The following is a 22,398-nucleotide window of genomic DNA, read 5'->3' on the forward strand; positions in this document are numbered from 1 at the left end:
TCACTCCCCAGCACTGCTCAGCTTTGGGGAATTGGCGTGCTGGAATTCCTGAAACATGAAAGAGAGGATTTGTGTGACACCAGTGGATTTCTGCTCTGGTTTTTGAGGTCTGAACATTCCCTTTGGTGAGGAATGAGGGTTGGCAGAGGAAAGGTGCATTCTCTTGCTTCAGCCTGGCTCCTGAACCTGCAGCTCGCACTGCCTTCATCCCTAAGCTCTGTGAAGCATTTTACTCCTGTCAGGAAGCACAGCTCTTTCTTCCTGCCCCAGGGAGAAATAACTACTGCTCTGCCTCATTTCTAAAAAGGCTTCCATTGCCAAATTCTGAGGAGAGCTCGTTTTACCTGAAACAAAGCAGCTACCAGAACCCTCAGGTTTGCTCTTCCCACACTTCCACGCCTGCATGGTGGCACTGGCATGCCAAGGAGCTGCTGCTGGAACTCTGACGTTGGATAACAAATCCCTCGAGGTGCCCCGAGGAAAAACCCCAGCCTGGTGTGAGATGCAGTTGTTTTGAGGGCTTGAGAGAGAAGATGGCAATATTTTTGCTCTCAAGTTGATGTTTTTAATTGATAAAAATGTGCTGGTGTCTTTGTGTGCAAGAATCTGACTGCTGATTTTCTGGGCGCTGTTTAGGATTCTGGATTCTTGCGTGACAGCAGAAAAAGGGGTTGTGTGTCTAGGGAATGTAAAGAAATAATTTAACCTCCAGTGCTCCTTCTGAGAGCAATTTAACTTGCAGAAAACAAGCCCAGATTTGAATTGTGATTCTTCCCTTGCTGGTATGTCTTAGCAAAGCTCTGACCAGTAAGACAAAAAAAAAAAAATCCGGCATGACAGGCTTTAAATATTATTTTATTTCAGCTTTTGAGCTATTTCAGTTCTCATGAATGTAATAATGAGAGAAGTGCTAATTATTCCTTCATGAACTTATGGCTCTGGGGTGTCTCAGGGATCAGGTCAGGGCAGATGGAGAGGTTCTGTCACCACGGTGAGAGTCAGAGCTCAGCTACTCACAGCTCAGCTACTCACAGCTCAGCTACTCACAGCTTCCTCCTCCTTCCTGGTAACTCCACACAGGAGGACACAGCACAGGCACGGGGTTGTTGGTGCTACACACAATTTTTAGTTCCTCCTGGAACCTGGAGTAGCTTTGGGAAAAAATATAACTTTGTTTTATGATGGGTTTGGTGACAGAACACGAGGGGAAGGTGAGATGGAGACTTGCTGGTTCTTTTGATGCTCCAGGACTGACAGAGATGATTGAATGAGAAGAGGGAACCTTGTATTTAAGATAAGGATGAATAAGTCACAATTAATGAGCCAGAAGTTCTGCACAGATAATTGAAACACTGAGTCAAGCATCCACATGATCTGCTCAAGGCTTGTCCACACTTCAAATGTGTTTCTGCTTGACCTAGTCCATGCTTCAGCTTTTTACATCAGCAAATCTTTTTAGAAATGTCCAGAAAATTTAGGAATTCCCCCTTTTCAATGGAATTTGAAGTCAGGTTTGCATTAACCCATTTTTGGAATTAAATAGCTGCTGTTTGCCCATGTTACCTGTGTAAACTCTTCCACCTGCAGAACCATTCCTGCCCTTCTGCTCTCAGGTTCCCTCTGCCCACTCCCAGTGCCTGCTGCTGGCCTGGGACATTTAGGGCTCAGAAAGTTAAAAAAATATCACCAAGGTTGATAATTGTACAATCTCTGATGGTGACCTAGAGCTGGCTGGTTCTCTGCTGAAACCTTAAATATCCTGGTTTTAATCTGAGCCAACTGACCCTCCCTGAGATCCAGCCAGGGCTTGCAAATACTTCGTGTAGGCAAAGCCCTTACTGGACCTAGAAACTGTTGGGATAAAGGTTCTGCATCTCTGGAGAAAAGGTCCTGGGAGCTCCTGAAGCTCTTGACACCAGGATGAAGCTCTACAAGGACAGCACCAAACCTCATGAAGGGCGGCAGCATTCCCTCTGTCTCTGAAAAGGTGGGTGTGAGGGTCCTGAGGGTTTCATCTCCCCAAAAGTCACCTTCAGAAGCCGTGTGTACACATCTCCTGGCTCTGTCACATGAGCATGGATCCCATGACCTTGTGAAGTCCCACGGAGTCCCCAGCACTTTGCATTTGCAGCAGGATAGGAGCAATTACAGCAGCACCCGGAGCCAGATACCCTGGGAGTGGTTTATCCAGCTCCTGGGCTGCTGGCAGACAATCCTTTATTTCCACAGCCATGCACCTCGCTTGGTTTTGATAAATCCACATGCTGTCGGGAACATTGCTCCATGAATTTTAAGAATGTGCATATGCAGAAAGAAAAATACAACGCTGGTTATTTTTTTTTTAATTTGGAAAAGCAACTTGTTGATTTGGAGGGATAATTCACAGCCACTGGCATAAAGAATGTAGGAAAATACAACTGATTTGTGCAATGAAAGCAGTAATGAAATAACAGGCAAAAATTAATAGAACAGAACCGAGGTGGAAACTTTGAGGCAGGTAAGTTTCATCAAAAAAAACCTCCTTAGATTATTAGGAAATTTCATGGTAAAATGTTAACAGACTTTATAATTATACTAAGATGGGATAAAATCGAACGTGTTTAAAATGTTGCTGAATGAGACAGTGACATCCTTTCTTAGTTTTCACCCTCAGCTCTGGGTTTTAGCAGTTTTGGTATTTGAATTTCTGCTTTCCAGGCTGAAGACACTGTGCTCATTTGTATTTTGGAACAGTCAGTTTACTTAGGCAGCATTGTGGGCAGAAGGGAATTTTGCCTTCAACCAGACGAGCCACGTAAGGGTTTTCACTCCATTATTTACCTTGTAAATTAGACTCCCGAGGGGAGAGGGGCTTTCAGACGTTTGAAATGCTGTATGCAAAAAGCCTGAACATTTGTCTCCCTTTTTTGTTTCTCCCCTTTAATATTAACCAGCCATTTTCACTGCTGGTTCTCTGCCTCAGGACAGCACAGCAACACCGGGGAGAGACAAAAGCGAGGGAGCGGCAGCTGGGTGTGTCAGCTGGAAGGGTGAAGGCTGATAGAGAAAATCATTTACTGTCATTAGCACACGGGAAGTGTTGCTCTTCACAAAACAGGAGGGACGTGTCCTTGTCCTGGAGACGGGGAGGAATCTTCTCCCCACTTTCCCAAAGACACAGAGTTCTTGTGTGCTCTTCCTTTTATTCTATTCAACTTTCTCACTGATATAAAGTTGTCTCCATCACTTGCTCTGGATCCAGAGGCGAAATAGAATTTTGCAGGACTTGGTAGTTTGTTTCAGGGAAAAAAAATATGGAGTAAATTAGCGATTAATTTGATGGATTCTTGCCTGGGGGTTTCAGTATTGTTATGACTCAATCCTCTCAAAATCATGAGATTGGCTTAGTCATTCCTATTTTTTTCCGAGATAAAGCCCTGAACCCTTTCCCACCCTGGTTATTTGGGACAGAGGTGGGACAGCTTCACTCTGGCATCACCTGGGCACACAGCCTTACCTGTCACCTACCAGAATGACAAATAAGGACATTTGTGCATGTGCCCTTTTACAGATGAAAACTGGACATTAGGAGGAATTTTTTCACAGAAAGGGTGATTAAACATTGGATTGGGTTGTCCAGGGAGGTGGTGGAATCACCATCCCTGGAGGTGTCCAAGGAATTCCTGGATGTGGCACTCAGTGCTCTGGGCTGGCTGATCAGGTAGGGATTTGCCACAAGTTGGACTCAATGGTCTTAGAAGGTTTTTCCAACTTAATCACGGAATCACATAATTATTTGGGCCGGAAAGGATCTCTGGAGATGACCCAGCCCAACGACATTGCCGAGGTAGGGACATGTGGAGCAGGAATGTGGCCAGGTGGGGTCGGAATGGCTCCCCTAGAAGAGACTCCACACCCTCCCTGGGCAGCTATTCCAGAGCTCTGCCACCCTTACACGGACAGAAATTCCTTCTCACACTGAGCTGAAACTTCTCGTGGTTTAGTTTATGGCCACCGCTGCTTGTCCTGTTGTTGAGCACCACAGAAAAAGGTCTGGCACTGGGCTGGCACAGGGTGCCCAGAGCAGCTGGGGCTGCCCTTGGATCCCTGGCAATGTCCCAGGCCAGGCCGGGCATGGAGCTGGCTGGGACAGTAGAAGGTGTCCCTGATCATGGCAGGGTGGAACTGGATGATCTTTAAGCTCCATCCATGATTCTTTCAGAACCCATCCTGGCGATATTTTACATGCATTAACCAGATCCCCCCCTCAGCCTCCTCTCCCCTATGCTAAACCCTCTCCGCTCCCTCAGCCTCCCACAGGCGGGATGCCCGCCGGGCCGTTCCAGGGAAGCTCTCGGGGCTCCTCGCCCCCCTCAGGGAGGCGGAGCCGCCTCCCGCCCTTTTCCCTGGGCGCCCTCAGCTCCCGCCCCGTGCGCGCGCAGCGGGCGGGCGGGGACCGCGCATGCGCGGTGCGGCGCGCGCCCGCCCGCCCGGCCCGGCTGGTGCGTGCGAGGGAGAAGATGGCGGCGGCGGGGGCGGCGGCGTGAGGGGCCGGGACCGCCGAGCTCCCCGGGGACGCGGGGCGCCATGGCCCTGCACGGCGCGCAGGTACCGGCCGGGAGCCCGGGCACCACTGCGGCACCGCGCCCGGACCCCGCCGGGCTCCCGGCGGCGGGCGGGCCGCGGGATGGGGGGGGAGCGTGGTGGCCGGGAGTAGGCCCAGGGTGATTGTGCACGTTCATTGAATGTGCTGAGGGCGGTGGGGCGGCCTCGCTGCCCGCGGGGACGGCGGATCCGGCGCTCCTGGGGCGGAATTCCCATCCCGGAGGGGTCCGGAGCGCGGCGGGTCGGCCCCACGCCGGTGTCGGTGTCCCCACGCCGGGGCCCGGGGCGGGGGGAGCCGGTGCTGAGCCCCCGGCCGAGCGTGCCTCGGACAGAGCCCATCGCTCCGGCCGCTCTTTTGAATTTTTTTTCGGACGGGGAGGAGAGGCAGAAACGATTCTATAACGAGAAGGGAATAAGGAGATTTGTAAACTAATCCTCCCCCCTCCCCCCCGCCCAAACACTCGCTAAAGCCCGGCGCATCGGGGTGCAAAGGGCTGAGTGTTGCAAGATCGCCGTGCCCGGGGATGCGTGTGCGGATTCCCCGGATCCCACTGGCTGAACCAGCCCCGGAGATTTGTGCACCGAGTGGAAAAAAAACTGCAGTCGTGGTGGTTTTGCGCTGGAAGTTTACAGCTCGGTTCCTGGGCTAATCCGGTGTGTGCTTAGAGCGAGTGATTGAATGGGTTCGCTTCGCTGTTTCTTTCCCTTCAGGTTTTTCTCCCAAAGAGTTTGAAAGCAGGAGTGTCAGGAGAAGCGTGTGGAACTCTGGAGTGTTTTATTTGTAAGACTTAGAGCAGCTTTGTTGTTTAGCGAATAATAAAGTTTAGAAAAGTGTGGTAGCGTTAAAAGTAATTTTGTTAAGGATCTGTGTCTTCTGTCATAGAAAGCACGTTTCATACAAAGTCATTTTGAACAGGATGATGCTTTACTATAAGTTCTATAGATTTTGTCTTTTTTTCTTCTCAATGAACTTAAGTTACACATCAAATGAAGACGTGCACTAGTGGCACTGTTACTTCCATTTTTAAAGTTCGTAATTGGTGAAAACTATACCGACATTTCTTGTCCAGCTTGATTTATTTATGTCTGAGAGACAAACGTGAGAGCTTTTGTTAATGTGGGTGTTCCTAAGGCAGCTGCGGTGTCTGGAGTTTGTTTCAAATTTACGACTCATTTAAAAATTTTGTGTCCTTCAAGTTTTATTTCAAAGTGAAGGAAACTCACTCACTGACCTTTTTTTTTATTGTCCCACTGAATGATTTTTGGAATGCAGATACATCAGAAGGATTCAGCGTCCAGCTCAAGCCTTGTTTCACTGCCTGCTTTCTCCCCCCTCAGCCGTACATGTGGTCAGTTTAACGAGTTTGGTGTTTAAAATGCGACTTTTTAAATGATTTAGAGGAGTTAAGGATTTGGTTTGGTCTGTACATAATTGTGTTGGTGTACTTTAAAACAAAAAAATAAGTTATGCTGATGGTTTAGTTTATGGTGAAGTGTTCCATTGCTGAAATTAAAACTGGGCTGTAAATTCATCTTTAGTAGCAATTTGAGCACAGACTGTTTTAAATCATCCCCCTCTGTAGGTAAAGGTGGATTTTAGGTCTTGTGAAGTTGCTGCTGAAGTTGTAATATATTATTTGTATTAGATAGTTTGCATATAATGTGGAACATATATGTTTTGGAAGCACATTTATAAAATATTGTTTAGCTAATGCTTTGCTCATGTTACTAAACACAACCTGTTTCTGGTTTTTTTTCAAATGTAACCAGTTTCTTGAGATGCTGTGTGGGATTTATGTGAGCACATCTTCCAGAGCAGTGCTGAGATGCTGAATTAAAGTAACAATGTCTTGGAGCCTGTGGGATGAAATCCTGAAGATAAGCTCAGGGATGCAGTTTTACATGTGTAAGGTGTTTCCTGTTTGGTTTAGGATGATAGTGTTGCAGATCAGCAGAAAAAATAAGAAAGTTTTGATAAAAGTTGCCTGTTCTGAGTAGAAGATAAATAAGATTATTGAGTTATTATGTTCATGTCCTGATGCAGAAGTAGACAGAAGTGTGTTCTTCTTCCATATCTCCAATTTGGCTGTACCATCACTGAGGCATTTTTTGTCACACAGGGGAAAAAACATCTTCAGGAAAATGCTGCTGCTCCTCCAGCCAAAACGCAGAGTCAGATTTCTGCCATGGGTGGATTCATGGAATAGTGGGCAGAAATATTCCATCAGTCAGTTTGCACATTGTGACAAATGACTCCTGAAGCCCCATCCTGTCGAATATTCCCATTGATTTTGGGTGCCAGCTCAGCTCAGCCAGCACAGAGGTGTTTGGTAGCGCGGTTCAGCTCTTGCTGCTGTTTGTACCTCTGTGTTCCATGTCACAATTTCATAACCATCTCGTGAGAGCTTTCAGGGTTGTGTGGCTCTGCTGGGTGTGTGCTGGCTGCATTCACAACCTGTCCTCTTTTTGAGGTGAGCTACAAGTGAACCTGCTCTATTGTTCCATGACACTAAAGATGTTAAGCTGATCTAGTTAAACCCACTTGTCATCAAGGGCATCTAAAAATCTCTTAAAAAAAAAAAAAGACAGCTTAAAACTATTTCCCTGTTTGGAAAGACTAAAACTCTGTAGGAACTGTATAAACAGTTGTTTTAGCCACTTTTTCTATTGTTTTTCATAGAAAGAATTAATACAGAGGCATCATTTGTAAATCCTGTGAAAACAAGTTAGCAGAAGAAAGGATACCATAGCAGAATGAATCATTTATGCTTGTTTTGTTCTTCCACCATTACTGTGGTGTCAGATGAACTCGGTGCCATTTTAAACGTACCCCGCTGGCCCCAAACCCAGCTGAGGTGAAAACCAGGCGGGTTTGAGCTGAGAAAAAAAAGCTGAACGAGCTCCTAAGCTGCTCATCCTCACCCAGGTTGTGTCTGGCCTGGCAACCAGAAGAACTGGAACTCGAACATGGCATGCAACCTGACTCCTGCAACGCTGCACTGCAAACTGCCTATTTTATGGCCTGCTCCCTGCCAGGCTGGAGCTTGATGTTTCCTTAAGCCAGGACTCTTTCTAGAAGACAAGAAAAAAAGAAAAAAAAAAGGCAGCAGCCTGCAGGCATTTGTGCTGTGCTGCCTTTGCAGTGTCTTGCCTGATGTTTGTGGTGATTAGGAAATCGATGTCTCGAAAATAATGTCCAAAAAATGGTTGTTATGCAGCTGGATGAGTTTCTTGTGCATATATGTGTAATGTTGGAGTGTCCTGGTGGGCAGAAAGAAACGTTTGGGGATGGGGCAGTTGGATTCTGTCAGGGTTGTGAAATTCACTGAAGATGTGGGGGACACCCTGAACACAAAATAAAAGGTGGTGTGGGATTGGGGGGAGGTGTGTGAGTGCCCCATCTCGCTGCTGCTGCTCACTTGTGTCTGTGTTTAAAGGGCTCAAGAAGCTGCATTTGTCTCTCCCCACTTCTTTTTCATTGCTCAGAAGGGTCTGGGCTCATCTTTTGCCCGTGGAGTGAGCAGTTGTTCCTTCTTGGGAATTCTGTGATCTTGGGAATTCAGGCTGCAGCTGGAGCTGGGAGCTTGGGTAGCCAGAAGGGATCATTTGCCTTTCTAAGATGTGAATGGTGAATCCACAGTGAGTGAAGTGGGTGAATGTGGGCTGGTTGACTTAAAAAAAGGAAGTCTGGGAAAACTGACATAGAACTTAAATTTGGAACTATATGGCAGCATGCAAATAGGCTGAAACCCACAGGTTTTGTGAATCACTGCTATTTATTCTGTGCATTCTAGACTATAGCACTGATCTGGAGCCTTCTCAGAATGGATCCAGCCATTTACCTATTAATAAATCCAGTTTCTGTAGGCAGTTGCTCAGACATACTGGTCTTTGCATTCGTGGAGCTGTTCAAATCCTTGGGAAGTGAAGTGGGGTTTTGTTTGTAGGTGAACTGAGCAGTCTCATTTCACACAACATGCTGTGTCCTACAAAACTGCCAGATCTGTTAGAATAGAACTTGCTGGCCTTGGGCCATTGGATTACAGTCATTTGTCACTCTAATGCCATTTCAGCAATGTAGATGTTCATTTCCAAAGAATTAAACGTGCTGGAGCTGCGGTTTTGCTTTTTGATGGAAGTGTTTTATGTGTGATCATTAAACACACAACTGGGGATTAGGGAACAAAGGGTTGTGCTTTGTGGTGAAAAAGTGTGTGTGTGTACATGTGTGTGTTTGTATATTCAGACATTCCATAAGAGAATGGTCTGAGATTTTAAAATTGGGGTTCTGAACCCTGGTTTTGTTTTATGAAATTGTGCCATAGGTGTTTAAGACTGTGTTTTAAGTATTTCCAATAATGGGGCTGTGTTGGTTATTTTTAAAACACTTTGAAGGATTCTGTTTTGTTAGTGCTCATGTTAATATATTCATTAGTGCTTTAATAGAGTAAAACTTTGAAGTACATTAGTCTTTTCATTTTGCATTTGACTCTCTAATACCTAATTTATTTCCAGATATTCCTGATATTTTAAATATGTTTAAGAACTTTTCCTCCTTTTTTGACAGCATACAATCTATTGATCTTCAGTGTGTGCTACAAGCTCTGTTTTTCTTCACCTGTAGTTAGGCAGGAGGAAGATTAAATCACAGTAACCCTAACAAAGTGTTTGTGCAGGGCTTCTTTGAATCATACACCTTGTGGAAAAAAATCTGTTCTTCAAATCAAGAAAAGCTTGTTGAGATTCTGTGCTGGCCACCAGTGTCAGTGCTGTAGGAAAGAAATGTGCAGGAGCACTTGGGGGAATTTGCTGTGGTAGCATTGTGTGTGAATTCAGATCTTGGATGGGAGCTTTAAGGGAAGCATCTGTGTTGTTTGCATTGGAATTATGGTAGAAAAAAAGGAATATAGATGGGCTGCCATCGAGGGTAATGTTAACACAAACTGGAAAACCACTGAAGGGATCTGAAATTATTTTACTTTGTTAAAAAAGTAAATACCCCAAGTGGGGCTCAGCTTTGAGGTGGAAGAGAAAAACGCACGATCTGTAAAAGCTGTAAAGAAGAGGATGTCTCTAAAGGTTGTGTGAAAAGATGCATTTTAAAAAAACATGCAGGAAAGTAGGTTTTCTTCAAAGAACTCTGTGTATGAAAGACTTCTTATTTTGTTTGAACTCCACTGAGCAGACCAGCAGAAATAGCTGAGGTATTCCCCCAGTGCACTGGGCATGTTTTTTTATACAACATTAGAACCCTCTTTAGTGATTTACAGATTTCCTGCCTCATTTTTCCCCATGAATGTTGCAGGCTGGCAGTGGATTTGCCACTGTAACTCAAAATACAGAAGTGGTGTATCATTCATACAGAGTAGTGAAGGCTTCTGCTCTGAAAATGTTTTGTCTTGCTGGAGTGGGATGTCTTTGTAGGTACTGTAGCAACCTGGTAAAATACTAATAATGCCTTGAATTCTTGGTGCAAGCTTTAGGCTGGATGGAGAGGGAAGTGGAAAAGGCTCAGTTAATTTGTTAATGGTAGAGGCAGGCAATTAGATTAGCTGTGTTAAAACAATGGATTTGGACCATGTTACCTGGGGAGGGTATTCAGCTCCAAGTGAGGCTGGCACATAGTGTGGGGTGGCCGTGTCATTTTAAATGAGAGTAGATAGGGTAAAAAGGAGAGGGAAGTCAGGCAGAAAGGAAAAGAGTCATTGTCAGCACAGGTAACAGCTGAATTGCAAAAAGAATCAAGTTCTCTGGAGCTCCAGTGTACTCAGTCTATCCATTAAATCTTAGGGGTTCTAATAATAGCTAGCTGACCAAAGAAAGTAAGAAATAGCACTCTGGTGTCCTTACAGCATGGAAAACCTCACTTTCTGTTCTGCTGCTGCCTTTGGGATACAAAACCAAAACCACAACTGTTAGAAAATGTCTGTGGAGCACTGTGTTTAATTGATACAAATTTGGAAAAAAGTCAGAGACAACTTACTGAGGCAATTTCCACTTGCTTAGGCTGTACTCACTTCTCAGTTAAGGCCTGTGACCATAGACCATTGCCCCTAACAAGTAGTTTAGGCTTCCACATTTCATCACACAGAGTGAGAACTCTCTAACAGAACTTGAAACAACAAAAATGAAAAAGAGTTTATGCAGTTAGTGTGCTTTCAGAGCAGGCAAGAATGAGATACATAAAATTGTCATCATGGCATTGCAAGCCACAGAAAATATAAGTGCAGCAGAGTCAGAGGTGTGAAAGAGGAGCAGTCAGCTTTCAGAGCAGAAGAAATAAAGCTTTGAATTTGTTCCTGTCAACAGGCTCCTGCTCTCAGTCTCTTGAACTTCACTGTAGTCCAGACATAGTGCTGAATTGTGGGGGTCAGTGAATTGTGGGGGTCCCTGGGTTGTGGTGGTCACTCCTGTTGCTCAGTGCAGGTGGCAGATGCTGCCGTGGTGTTCCAGGTGTTGCCACAGCTCTGAGTTTGCTGAATTGGAGAGGATAAATGCAGTGGATGTGTGTTACACTTGGCACTAATGATTGCCACATTAAGGCTGATATGATTTTCTGGTTTGATGTGATCACATCCTAGGAATAGAGACGTCCCAAGTTCTGATCAGTGCTGAGCCTGCAGTGCTGTGGGAGGGCAGCTGTGCTCATTTTCCCCTTGGCTTTGTGCTCCAGGGGCTCTGAGTGTCCCTCCTGCCCAGCTGTGATCCAGTGGGGCTGAGCTCTGCAGTCTGTGTGGCTTTATAATTGATCAAATTTCTCATGGATTTTTATAGTTAGGAAAGAGATAAAATAAGAGCTGAGGTGGTTTTTAGCTGTTTGGTATGGAAACCAATTTTAAGCATGTGTGCTCTAAATTTATTTCTTTTGTGACAGCTTGAAATAAAAAACCACTTAAAATTAGTGAACAACTGCTTCTTGGCAGGTCTGAGTGTCCAGCACATGCAGTGTGTTTGCTGAGTAGCCAGCAGTATTTGATAATGGAGACATCACTAATGTGAAACTTAAATCAGTTTATATGTTCTACTTCACTTTCTGTTTTCTGCCTTATTTGCAAAACAACCATTCTGAACAATTGTGTGAGTAATTCCTTGCTTTACTGAATGTCATTATGATTTGCAAGATCTCTTAATTAGATTTGGGACCAAAGGAGGCAATGAACAGACCCATGAGAAACATGTTCTTCTAAAAACTGCCTGAATTGGTGTTGTTTGGAAGTGGAAAGTCTCACAGGTTCAGAGTGTGCAGAAGTGTGAGGGTTCTGGGTGTGATTTCATCATCATTTCTCAACCTCGTCTGCACTGTGGGCCTGATGACAATTGAGTGGCACTTCTGTGGGGTCTCCAAACCATGGATGGGTGAGGGACAGGAGAGCAGGAGGTGCTGGAGCTGTGCTGAGAGCAGGGACACTGACACAGAGCTCTGCTGCCTCTGTCCCTGCTCTGCTGCTGCTGTGGATGTTCCTGTTCTGAGCTGCCTGGCTGACTCAGCTGCTGCTGCATGAGGGTACCCAGGGAGCTGGGGGTGTGCTCTGCTCTGACATTGGGCCTTTAGCAGTTTGTCAGTATATTCTGGTTTAATTGCTTTTTTACATCGAGAAAGCAAAAGAATTTCAGTGTCTTCGAGACTAAATGTGTTGGGCAATAGCTGGAGTGTTGTTTTGTGCATTGTGTTCATTCATATGTGCAGAATAATTCTGCATGCTGACAGAAGATGTTGTACAAGGAAAGACATAAAGTAGCAGCATTATCAGTGGTGGTCCTTTGAAATGAGCTATTTTGACCATTTAAGACTTGTTTTTTTCTTGCAGTATACCTACTGCCATACTCATACCCAATGTGCAAAGCAGGAATGTGCTGCCTCCTGGAGCTGCAGGCTCTGGCCATGGCAGGGAAGATGCTTGTGCTGCTTTTCCACCTTGAGGAACTGAGGGAGGCTTGTGGAAAACAATCCTTCAGGATCTTAGCTGCTAAATAAAGATTTTCTAAACTACAGAAAAAGTAATGCTGTCACTTAAAAATATGAATTTTTAGTATATTTACTGCTTGGGGTTTGGTGGCAGCAGTGTATTAATCTGTGCATTTCTTTTAACAGCTATGTTGCATCTACATAAAATTGTTTTGCAGATACTTAAGCTCTAAAACTGTCTGGGGAGGCGGTGGCATATGTGTGGTGTCCCAATTTTCATTTTAACTTGCAAACCCCTTGAAAATACAAAGTTGCTGTCACAGGCTTTGCCAGCTCCTTGCAGGTTTCCACCTGCCACGTGTTGGGAACCAGAACATGGGCTGGTGTCCTCATGGGACATCCCACATCCATGTGTGTCACCTGCTGGAGTCCTGCAGGGGCTGCAGTTCCTGCAGAAAACACAGCAAGAACCTCTGCAGAACTGGCACTGAAACCTCAGCTGATAAAGAACATGAAATATTGGAGCCTTTATTCTGTGGTGGTAGTTGTGTTTCATTTCTGTGATCCCCATGAGTCATTTACCAACCATTGTGTTTTTCACGTATTCTCTGGTTTATTTTTGGCTGTTTCTCTATGAGATAACCCATTGTTGGCAGGTCACAACCCACAGAGGGGAAAGTCTCATTCTTCCTTGTTCCTGGCCATTTGTATATTCTGCTTGACACTGGTTCCTCAGTTCCTTAACACTCCTTCCACCAGTGGAAAAAATAAATAAAAAATCATCATTTTTGGATCACTTTTCCTCAGTTTGACAGTAATCACCTCGTTGATCATTCAGCCTGTGGAGAAGAGATAAGATTGTCAATTCAGCAAAATGTTCTAAGCATTCAGCTTTCCAAAAATTCAGGGTTGAGGAGTGAAGTTAGGCCATCAAAAGAGGCACATGAGTCCTGGGCAGGTGGGCTTAGCTGCTTTCCAAAAGTGCTAATCTGTGTTCCTTGTCAGGATGGAGTCCTGATAGGTAATTTTTGCCTCACCTAATCTTAGCCACCCTAAATCCTGCCCTGAGTAATTGCTTGTGAAAAGCATCGTGTGGGTGACTCGTTTGCTGAGGTGCTGTTACAGAGATTTTAGTTTTCCACAGTGTTCAGCTGCAGTCATTCAGAGGCTGTACATTCTTTTCCCACTTTCCTTTATATTCCACTGTATTTTCCAGCTTGCTAGACAGATAGGAACAGCAGTCTCCCACTGGCCAGGGTGGAATGGTTCTCTTGGATGGGTCTGTGTGGATCCTTTGAGGGATTTGTCCTCTGTGAAGATGAGATTAGTGGAAATAAGTGTACACAAACCAGTGAGAATCTAATGAAGATACAAGCAGTCTGAATTTTGCAGCTTTGCTTTTGGTTGCTGTATTTTAAAAGCATAATTTTGAGTGTAATTTCCATATTTAAAATAATAAAGTGCCATCCTGAATAGTGGCTGCTGTGTGTGCAAGGTTGGCACCTTCACCTGCATGGAGAGGGCACATGGAGCAGCTCACAGGAGAGGCAGTGTGAGATACAAACTGCTGGAGCTGAGTTAGAGATTGCTCACAGCAGTAGAAGGATTTCATGACTCCACAATCTTGGGTGATAATTCAGCTTTTGGAAAGGAGAGTGGTCTGGGAGGCACAAAACCCATTCTCAGTTTCTTTTTTTCTCCTTTGCTTTCTTTACCAATAACTTCAGATCCTCTGTCAGCTCTTCATCTAACTCTTGTTCCTCATCTTTGGCCTCATCAAGCCAATTGTAATATTTTTGAACTACTAACAACCCATATTTAATCTGTTTCATTTCTTAAAACTCAGATTCTTGCACGTTTTACTCCTAGAGCTCTACTTCTGATTTTTTCTTTTTAATAACCTCCTCCAAGTCTATATCTGTTGGTTTTACTTTTTAAACCATGGATTTGGAGGATAAAAGCAGCCTGTGAGGTAAATTCAGACACAGCAAGAGGAGAGGAAAGGCTTTGCAGTGGCAGGGCAGTGCCAAGCTGCAGGTTGTGAGCTGGAAGCCATTCCAGGAGAGCCAGGCTTTGTTCCTGCCTGGCCGGGGCAGGAATGTGCTGCCTCCTGGAGCTGCAGGCTCTGGCCATGGCAGGGAAGATGCTTGTGCTGCTTTTCCACCTTGAGGAACTGAGGGAGGCTTGTGGAAAACAATCCTTCAGGATCTTAGCTGCTAAATAAAGATTTTGTAAACTACAGAAACAGGTGAATTTCTGGAACGTGCCTGGAACTTGGGTGGACACTGTGAGGTGTTCCAAGGCAATTTGCTATTTAATGTGGCCCAAGCTGTGTTCTCCAGTTGCAGCTCTAATAATTTTAGCTTGGCAGAGAAAAGGAAAAAAAAAAAAAAAAGGCCAGCACTAAGGGTTTTCTGCTGGGAAGTATTAGATAAAACGACTGAGGGATTGTTTTGCCTGCTCCACCTGTAACAGAGTAGTTAAACTGGCTGTGTTCTGGAGGAACTTCATGTTCCAGCTTCTCTCTCCTCAGAGCTTATCATGCAGTGGTAAATCAGAATAATGCAAGTCTTAATTATTTTTGTTCTTCATTACAGGGAGGGTTTCCAGTTTGCACATAGACTCAATAGCTAGTTCAGTGCAAGAGGAGCCTGCAGAGCTTGAATAAATAAATGTGTTTGCTGAGTTATGAGCAGCCAGCCTGGAGCTGGTGTTTCCAGACTTTTAGAGGCTGTGAGGAGACAGAGCCTTGGCCAGAGGGGTTTTACCAACCACTGTGCTGGAGTGCAGAACTGAGGAAGGACCAGTCTCCCTGTTTGGGAAGGATTTCTGTTTCATTTGATATTTGTGAGGACTGCCAGCAGGGAGATTATGATAGGAAAGTATTTTTGTTTGGCTTGTATTTAGTTTTAACATAGCAAGAAAACAGATAGGAAAATGTTACTATTTCTCATTATCACAGGCAGATGTTCTGTGGGTTTGTAGTGGTGGTGGAAAGGTGTCAGAAATTCCTTCTTTTGCTCTCCACAGAGCCAAGAGTTGATGTAATCACCTCTCACAAATCAGTTCCCTCCCTCTCCCTGTTGCCTGGAATGCACTTTGCAGGTATTGCTGCTGCAGTCCCCAAATGCCTGCACTTCATGTGTGTTCCTGCAGGGAAGGAGTTTTCTCATCAAGGACACAATGTTGTGCCACAGAATACAAATTAAAAGTAGTTTATAAAACGTGGGTACAGTTCTCCTGTCAGGGGCCGTTGCTTTATGATCCTGTACAAGTGCTGCAGTTGCACTGCCCTCCTTATGCCGTGATTATTTACAAAATAAGATTGTCCCTGTTCTGGTGGGCTTTCTCTTTGTTGTTTTGTGGAACAGAAAATACAAGCTGGGGCAAATCTGAAATGAGAAGCAGCAGAGTTTTCTGCTGGTGCAGTCCTGCCATGGGAGGATAAGGAGTCTGTGGAACAGCTCACTCAGAAATGCCGTGGTGTCTGTGTGACACAGGTTGGTTTTTATTCTTGCACTCCCTTTTTCTCCCCCCTGCTCACTGCACTGACCATTTTATAGAAAACTTCCTTGGGCTGGATGCACTTTGTGGCAGCTGCTGTTTGAAATAGAGGAGTGCCAACAGGCACCTCATTATTTGAACTAGAATGAGGAGCATACATAAACAGAACTTGTTTGGGTGTAAGAAATTGGCTTGTCTTTTGGCAGCATTTTCTGTGGTTGTTCAGTTTGTTGCTTTGATTTGAAGTACGTTATATAATTGATAAAAAAAAGTACAACCTGCTTTGCTTTTGTATTTGAGTTACAATATTCAGGATAAACTGCTGAGATCCACAATGTGCTCCCTTAATTCCATCAGGCTGGAAGGGGTAATTTGGTCATGAAACTTGTCCTGCCAGTAATGTGACAGTCACAACTGTGCTTCCCTGCTAGCCAGAGATCTGCCTTTCCTCTGACCAGAAAATGACTTTTTGAGGATGAGAATTCTTCTTTTTTAAATGAAGGAATAAAACCTGTCAGATTAATTGATGTGAAACATGTAGAAAATATGCAACTTTCTTCAGCTGTAATTCTATAATAACATCCAAAAAACTCCTGAATTGGGAAGGAAAAAAAGGAAAGGTTTGATCATCACTATATTTTTGAGCCTTTGATAGCTTAAATGGTGGGCAGGAGGAGTTGCACTGACTCATGGGCTTAGGTGACCTACATTTACCTAGCTCTGATCTTTCTCCAGGCACTGTGGAGATGTGTTCATGTTCTAGTTTGGAGCTGCAGGCTCATGGTAAAGGACTGGCAGCTTCTCTGAGAGTTTGCTTGTGATTTGTGACATTTTCAGCTGTTAAAAGTTTTAATATGCAACTGCTCCACCTTCAAGTGTGGCTTCATTTGCATATGTTTGTGTTTAGAAAAGTCAACTTTATTTTTTGGTAAAGAGATATTTTGACATATGCTTTGCCTGAAATACTATTTAGGCTGTGGTACAGCTGTAAATTCATGGCCAGTGATTTTCATAGCTCCTGGTTATGGGATGCTGGGTGCAAATTCAAAATGTATTAAAAGCCCAAACAGCAAACCTGTTTTTCAGTTTCACAATTTTGTCTGTGCTTTTTAAACATTTCAGTAAAAAGTTTCTTGAGATTTGTTAGTTTGTAGAACCTTGTGTCCAGTTAAGTAATCATCTGAATTTCAGCTCAGAGGAAAGGACAACCTGTGGGAAGGCTGCTTTTTCCTACTTTTTCCATAAAATTGAGAAACTGGGAGAGAAGTAAAGGGTGAGGAAGCAATGCCTTGTTTGCTGCAGGATGAGTAATGGGAGAGTGTTTTCTCTGCTAATAAACCCAAGTGCAGTCATATCCATGTGCCTTTTTTTCCTTGCCAGAAATCACACTTCTGGCTGAATGCTTCCTTTTCCTGCTCTGCTGCAGCCTTTCCCAGAGCTGGGAGAGTAAATCCACTTTGCAGGAGTAACTTGGTGGCCCAGATTATATATATAATATATATCTAAGTATAGCTGAGGGTATACATCAGCTATTTCATCATTTCACTTCAAATGTGAACTAGTTTGACTTGTTTGGCCTTCTGCTGAGACATTCAGTGGTGGCAAGGAATAATCCAGCTGTAAAAGCTGTATTTTCAACTCCTTTATGGAAAAGCACTTGAAGTGGGAGTATTTGCAGCTTAAACTGATTTGACTGAAGATCTGAAGCTGTTGGCTGGTAGATGAAAGCCACGTTAATGCTTTCTGAAAGCCAAAGTTGACACTTCATTTTCCTGTAGCTGTTTGCAGCCCAGGTGATCCCAGGATGATGATGCAGCAGCAGTGCTATTTCTACCCATTTTTCTAGGACAGGCAGCTGTGGAGCACAGACTCAGCCTCCTTTTATTGCTGCAGGATGGCCTCGGTGCTGCTGGGCAGGAGCAGCAGTGCAGATTTCATGCCAGGCACTGGTAACATTTGCATTCCTTTCTCTGGTGCTTGGGGACCACAGCACAAACCAGTCAGCATGGGCAGAGCTTGCAGGTCAGGTATTTTAACCCTTTGGGGTCTTTCCCCCCCTCCTTGGAATTAGTTTGGCTGCTGCTGCTTTTATCTGCATAGTTAAATGTTGCCTATGATCAGAGTTATTACACAAATACAGAAATACTTTTACTTTCATTCCTTAGTGGTAGAGAACAAATCTTCCTGGATAGATTTGTTTGGTTAATGCATTTAATGTAATTTGTGTTAAAATCTAGCTGCAGCTAATATCTTGAAGATGTGAAGGGGATGTTATTGATGAAATGATCTGTTCCAAGTGCTGCAGAATCTCCTGGAGTGCAGCTGGATGTTCCACTGCTGTAATCACATTGGGGAGATTAGGTTAGAAACTGATTCCAGTTTTGTTGTGGCTGGAAACACCAGGGGCTGACAATCAGCAGGATTTGGGATTTGCTCTAAGGAAGGTGTTTAACATGAGTATTTTTCTGAAGAGAATTAATGTTGGGAGGCAGGGATTCAATACAGGGAACTTGATTCCTTGCAGCATGTCAGACTGAACATGGAAATTGCTGCCAGAGGCTCAGGAGTGAGCTGGAAACTCCAGCTTTAATAGTCTCATCCACTCAATGTTCCTAACTTGTATTATAGAAAAAATATATTTCAAAAATGCTACACTTTTAAGGATATTCTCATCTACAGAGTAATTGTATAATATTCTAGTCTTAAAATTTTAACTTGGAATATTCTAGTCTTAAAATTTTAACTTGGGGAAGAGAGTCAAGATGCAGCTCTTCTTTTATTCTCTTTTCAGTCACACAGGAAGCATTTCAGAGCTGCAGTTGTAACTGATTCCTTGGTTATTTTTAAGAATTTAGTTGTGTGGGTTTTTTAATAGTCCCAAGAGTATGACAATATTTTGCATTCAATGCCCAAACTTTATTGCAAAATCTTGATAGGTGCAAATAAGGCAAAGAAATGAAATATGAAGTACTAGAACACCCATTCACCAGCAGCTTCATGAGAAAAGATGTCATTTTAGAATTGCATAAAGTATGTTTAATTTTGCAGTTTTTTCTTTAATTAGTGTGCTGGTTGTTGTCAGTGCATCTGAAGGGAAAGATTTTTGGTATATCCTGTCTAAAATGATCTCATTTTCAGGTTTATTCAGGCATTGCTAGTTTTATTTTCATTCTTGCTCTCATACCTGTGATATCTGCAAGAAGACATTCACATTTGAAAATTCCCAGAAGTTCAGAGCTTGTGTGATTGGTTATGGAACCCTCAGTATGGAAGATACTGGAAGGAAAATATCTAAATACTTGGTTGTGCAGTGTAAGCAAAGCATTTCATTAAGTTGGTGCATGTTTGCTCACATGAGTTAAATCATGGGAGTTTAGTGTGGTTTTTAACACTGTAAATGGTCAGGTTGGGTTACTGCTGAGAATGGAATGGATCCATCAGAGTGTTTGGGTTTGGAGGTGTTCATCCACCCCAGAGGAGGAGTTTGGTGGCCTGGGTGAGGAATTGGAAGGACAGCAGAGGCAGAGCTGCCCCGTGTTCCATCCCCTCTCTGCAAGGATTCCAGGGCCCCGTTGTTCCCACCCAGCCCTGCCTCCCCCCACAGGAGCTTTCATTTCCCTGCTGCTTTTTACACAGTTGCCAGTGCAAGGTCACTGGGGTGTGTTTGCTACTGTTCTGCTCTGCTTCTAACCTGTGACAGACATGAACCTCCCTGGCCTGGGGTGTCCTCAGGGACCTTGGGCACCCTCAGTGCAGGGTCACTGAAATTCCTGCTCCAAACCCACCAGAGATGCCTTCCCAGCAGCCAGGACAGACAGACAGCTCTGGGAGAGGCTGTGGAGAGGGTTTGACAGGAGAGGGAGGGCAGATGGGACTGAATTAAGCCTCTTAGGGATTAGGAATCTGTAAAAGTAAGTCTGGGGATATCATTACAGTTGGAAATTTTCAGAACTTTCTCCCGATGTTCTCTCTAGATTTTCATCCACATTCAGTCTTGGTGTGAGACTGAGCTTTATCCATGTGAGTGAGCACTGACACCATTGACTGCTGTGTAATGGGATTTTCAAGCAGCTACATTTTTTAATGAGGCTATAAATCAAAATCAGTTTTGGAAGAAATACATATACCTATACACATACCTATGCACATACCTATGCACATGCACATGCACATACATATACCTATACATATACATACACATATTTTGTCTGAAAATTTGTGCAGAGCTATTAATGAAACCTCAGGATTTCACAGGTAATATTCATTAATATTTTGGGGTTATGTGTTGCCAGATTTGTGTTACTGATGGGAATTTGTTGCTGCTGGGCCAGGTGAGCTCTGTGCTCATGTGCAGTGCCCGACCTTCCCTCAGGGCCGTGCAGGTGAGAGGCTGTGGCTGCCTTGGCCCAGCACTGATGGAGCAGCACAAGCAGCTTATCCCCAGAACTGCACAATCTCTCACCTGCTCCAGGGCTGACCCTGAGCTGGCTGTGTCTGACTCCCACTGTCCTGGAGCTTGTGCAGTCTGTCTGTTATCCTTATTGCAACCTTGAGGTGCTGTGACATGCAGGACCAGAGGCTGGGACAGCGTGGGGCATTAAAGGCATCAGTCTGATGCAGTTCTAATGGGTGTGTGTTTCTTACACACTTGAAAATACTAAAATTGGAATTGAAATCATCAGAAATGAGTTTTAAACAAAAACTGTTTAAAGCCAAGCTTTTAACACATACTGATGTATCTCTGGCATGTGTTAAAATGTTATTTATAGAGTGGGGGAGAAATTAATGCTGACTGTGAATAGCTCGTGTAAGTAATTTAATTAAATGTTTAATGTGCCAAGCATTAATTTGTCAGTTTGGAAAGAAGGCAACTTTGAGAATTTTGAGATTAGTTGGAGTAATTTTGAGGGTGCAGACAAGGTAGGACCCCAAAACTCATGCTGATAATAAGGATATTCTTGTAAGGGTGTGCTACTTTTTATTAGATCTTAGTCTGTTCTTGCTTAAAATTTCTTATTACTTGGGCATTTAAGATGCTGTAAAACCTTCAAAAATTGAATTAATGGTACAGGGTAAGTTCTGCAGCAATGCTGATGCTGCTTTAGAACTAAACAAGTATTTTCTTACACAGGGAGCTTACAGAATGCCAGGTACACTGATTCCTTGGGATGGATGGATGGACAGCAGGCAGGGAGTTACAGTATCTTTCAAATTGCTTAAAATACATTTTTTCCCTCTGAATCCTGTCTTTTTCTGCTAGGGGTTGTTATACTTGCCAAGGGATGTGATATCACAGTTCTCTTTCACTCCAGTGCACAGTTGTGTCTCGAAAAGGGTAGAAAATTCTGTCCAGCTTGCAGAAGTTATTTCTGGGGAGATGAGGATGACTGCAGGCAGAGGAGGTTGCTTAAACTGGGCAGGTTTAATGTCATCACTCCTTAAGTTTAAGGACTGACATCATCATCATGGCCTTAAGTTTATTTTGAAACATCATTTCTCTCAGTTATCATGCAGGGATCTTACAACTGGTGACTTAATGCTGGTGTAAATATGCATTGGTGAATAAAAACAAATCAGATCAAATTCTGTTCATTTCAAGGCTAAATGGGATGGGGATTTTTAAGCTTTAGTCTGACTAGGATGAGATGTTGGTAAATATTTAAAATCCTATTTTAAATTCCACAGGAAGAGTTGCATAGACACAAATTTCTCTATATGAATACACCATCAAAACAGTTAATTAATACAATATTAATGATCACTTTGTTCAATTTTTGTCCTGTGTTTCCTCATTAAAAAAGAAGCTCAGAAAGACATACCAGGCCTGTGATACTTTGCTTAAAATGCTGGTTAATGAAATGACTGTATCATATTATTAGATAGAGAAATTAGGGTTGGATTTATATCACTTTTAATAGACTACACTTGAGATGATTGTTTTGTTCTGTTGCGTGACAGCATCAAAAATACCTCATAAAACATAAATTTAGTGATGAGTCAGCAAGTGATTTTCTTCAGTTTGTTTTAGGACTGTGATAAATTCTAGTTCATATGTTCTGAATAAAAATGCCTTGGTTATACTGAAAGTATAAACCATCCTGGGTGCTGTGCCAGGAGCTGTGAATTGGGTACAATTTAGGGATTTGTTGGGTTTGGGTGTTGGATTCTCCCTTGGTGGGCAGCACTTGGCTGAGGGAGGAGTTTTTGAAGCATTAAATGTTTAACTGTGTTTCACTCTTTGAATCTCAGATGTTCCAGTTTGTTTTGACTGTTTGAGTTGTTTGTAGTCTAAACCAGATCACATTTCTAGTTTTTTTTTAAACCTGAAGGCCACTGAAATGGGCACACGTGGAAGTGGTGTGTGTATAAATCACTTTTTGTGTAAGAAAATGGTGGTTTGGAAT

General features: G+C 43.6%; 1 protein-coding gene across 1 annotated transcript in view; it reads left to right on the forward strand.

Annotated features, from left to right (window-relative positions):
* Window positions 1-4,484: 4,484 nt before the first annotated feature.
* The window catches only part of USP10 (ubiquitin specific peptidase 10), a 48,479-nt gene continuing 30,565 nt past the window's right edge, over window positions 4,485-22,398 (forward strand). Inside the window, exon 1 of the mRNA XM_058034233.1 lies at window positions 4,485-4,587. Within this exon, the coding sequence (XP_057890216.1) occupies window positions 4,567-4,587 (21 nt within the window). The 5' untranslated portion in view covers window positions 4,485-4,566. The remainder of the gene's footprint in view (window positions 4,588-22,398) is intronic.

Source organism: Melospiza georgiana, chromosome 14, assembly GCF_028018845.1.
Source record: "Melospiza georgiana isolate bMelGeo1 chromosome 14, bMelGeo1.pri, whole genome shotgun sequence".
NCBI lineage: Eukaryota > Metazoa > Chordata > Aves > Passeriformes > Passerellidae > Melospiza > Melospiza georgiana.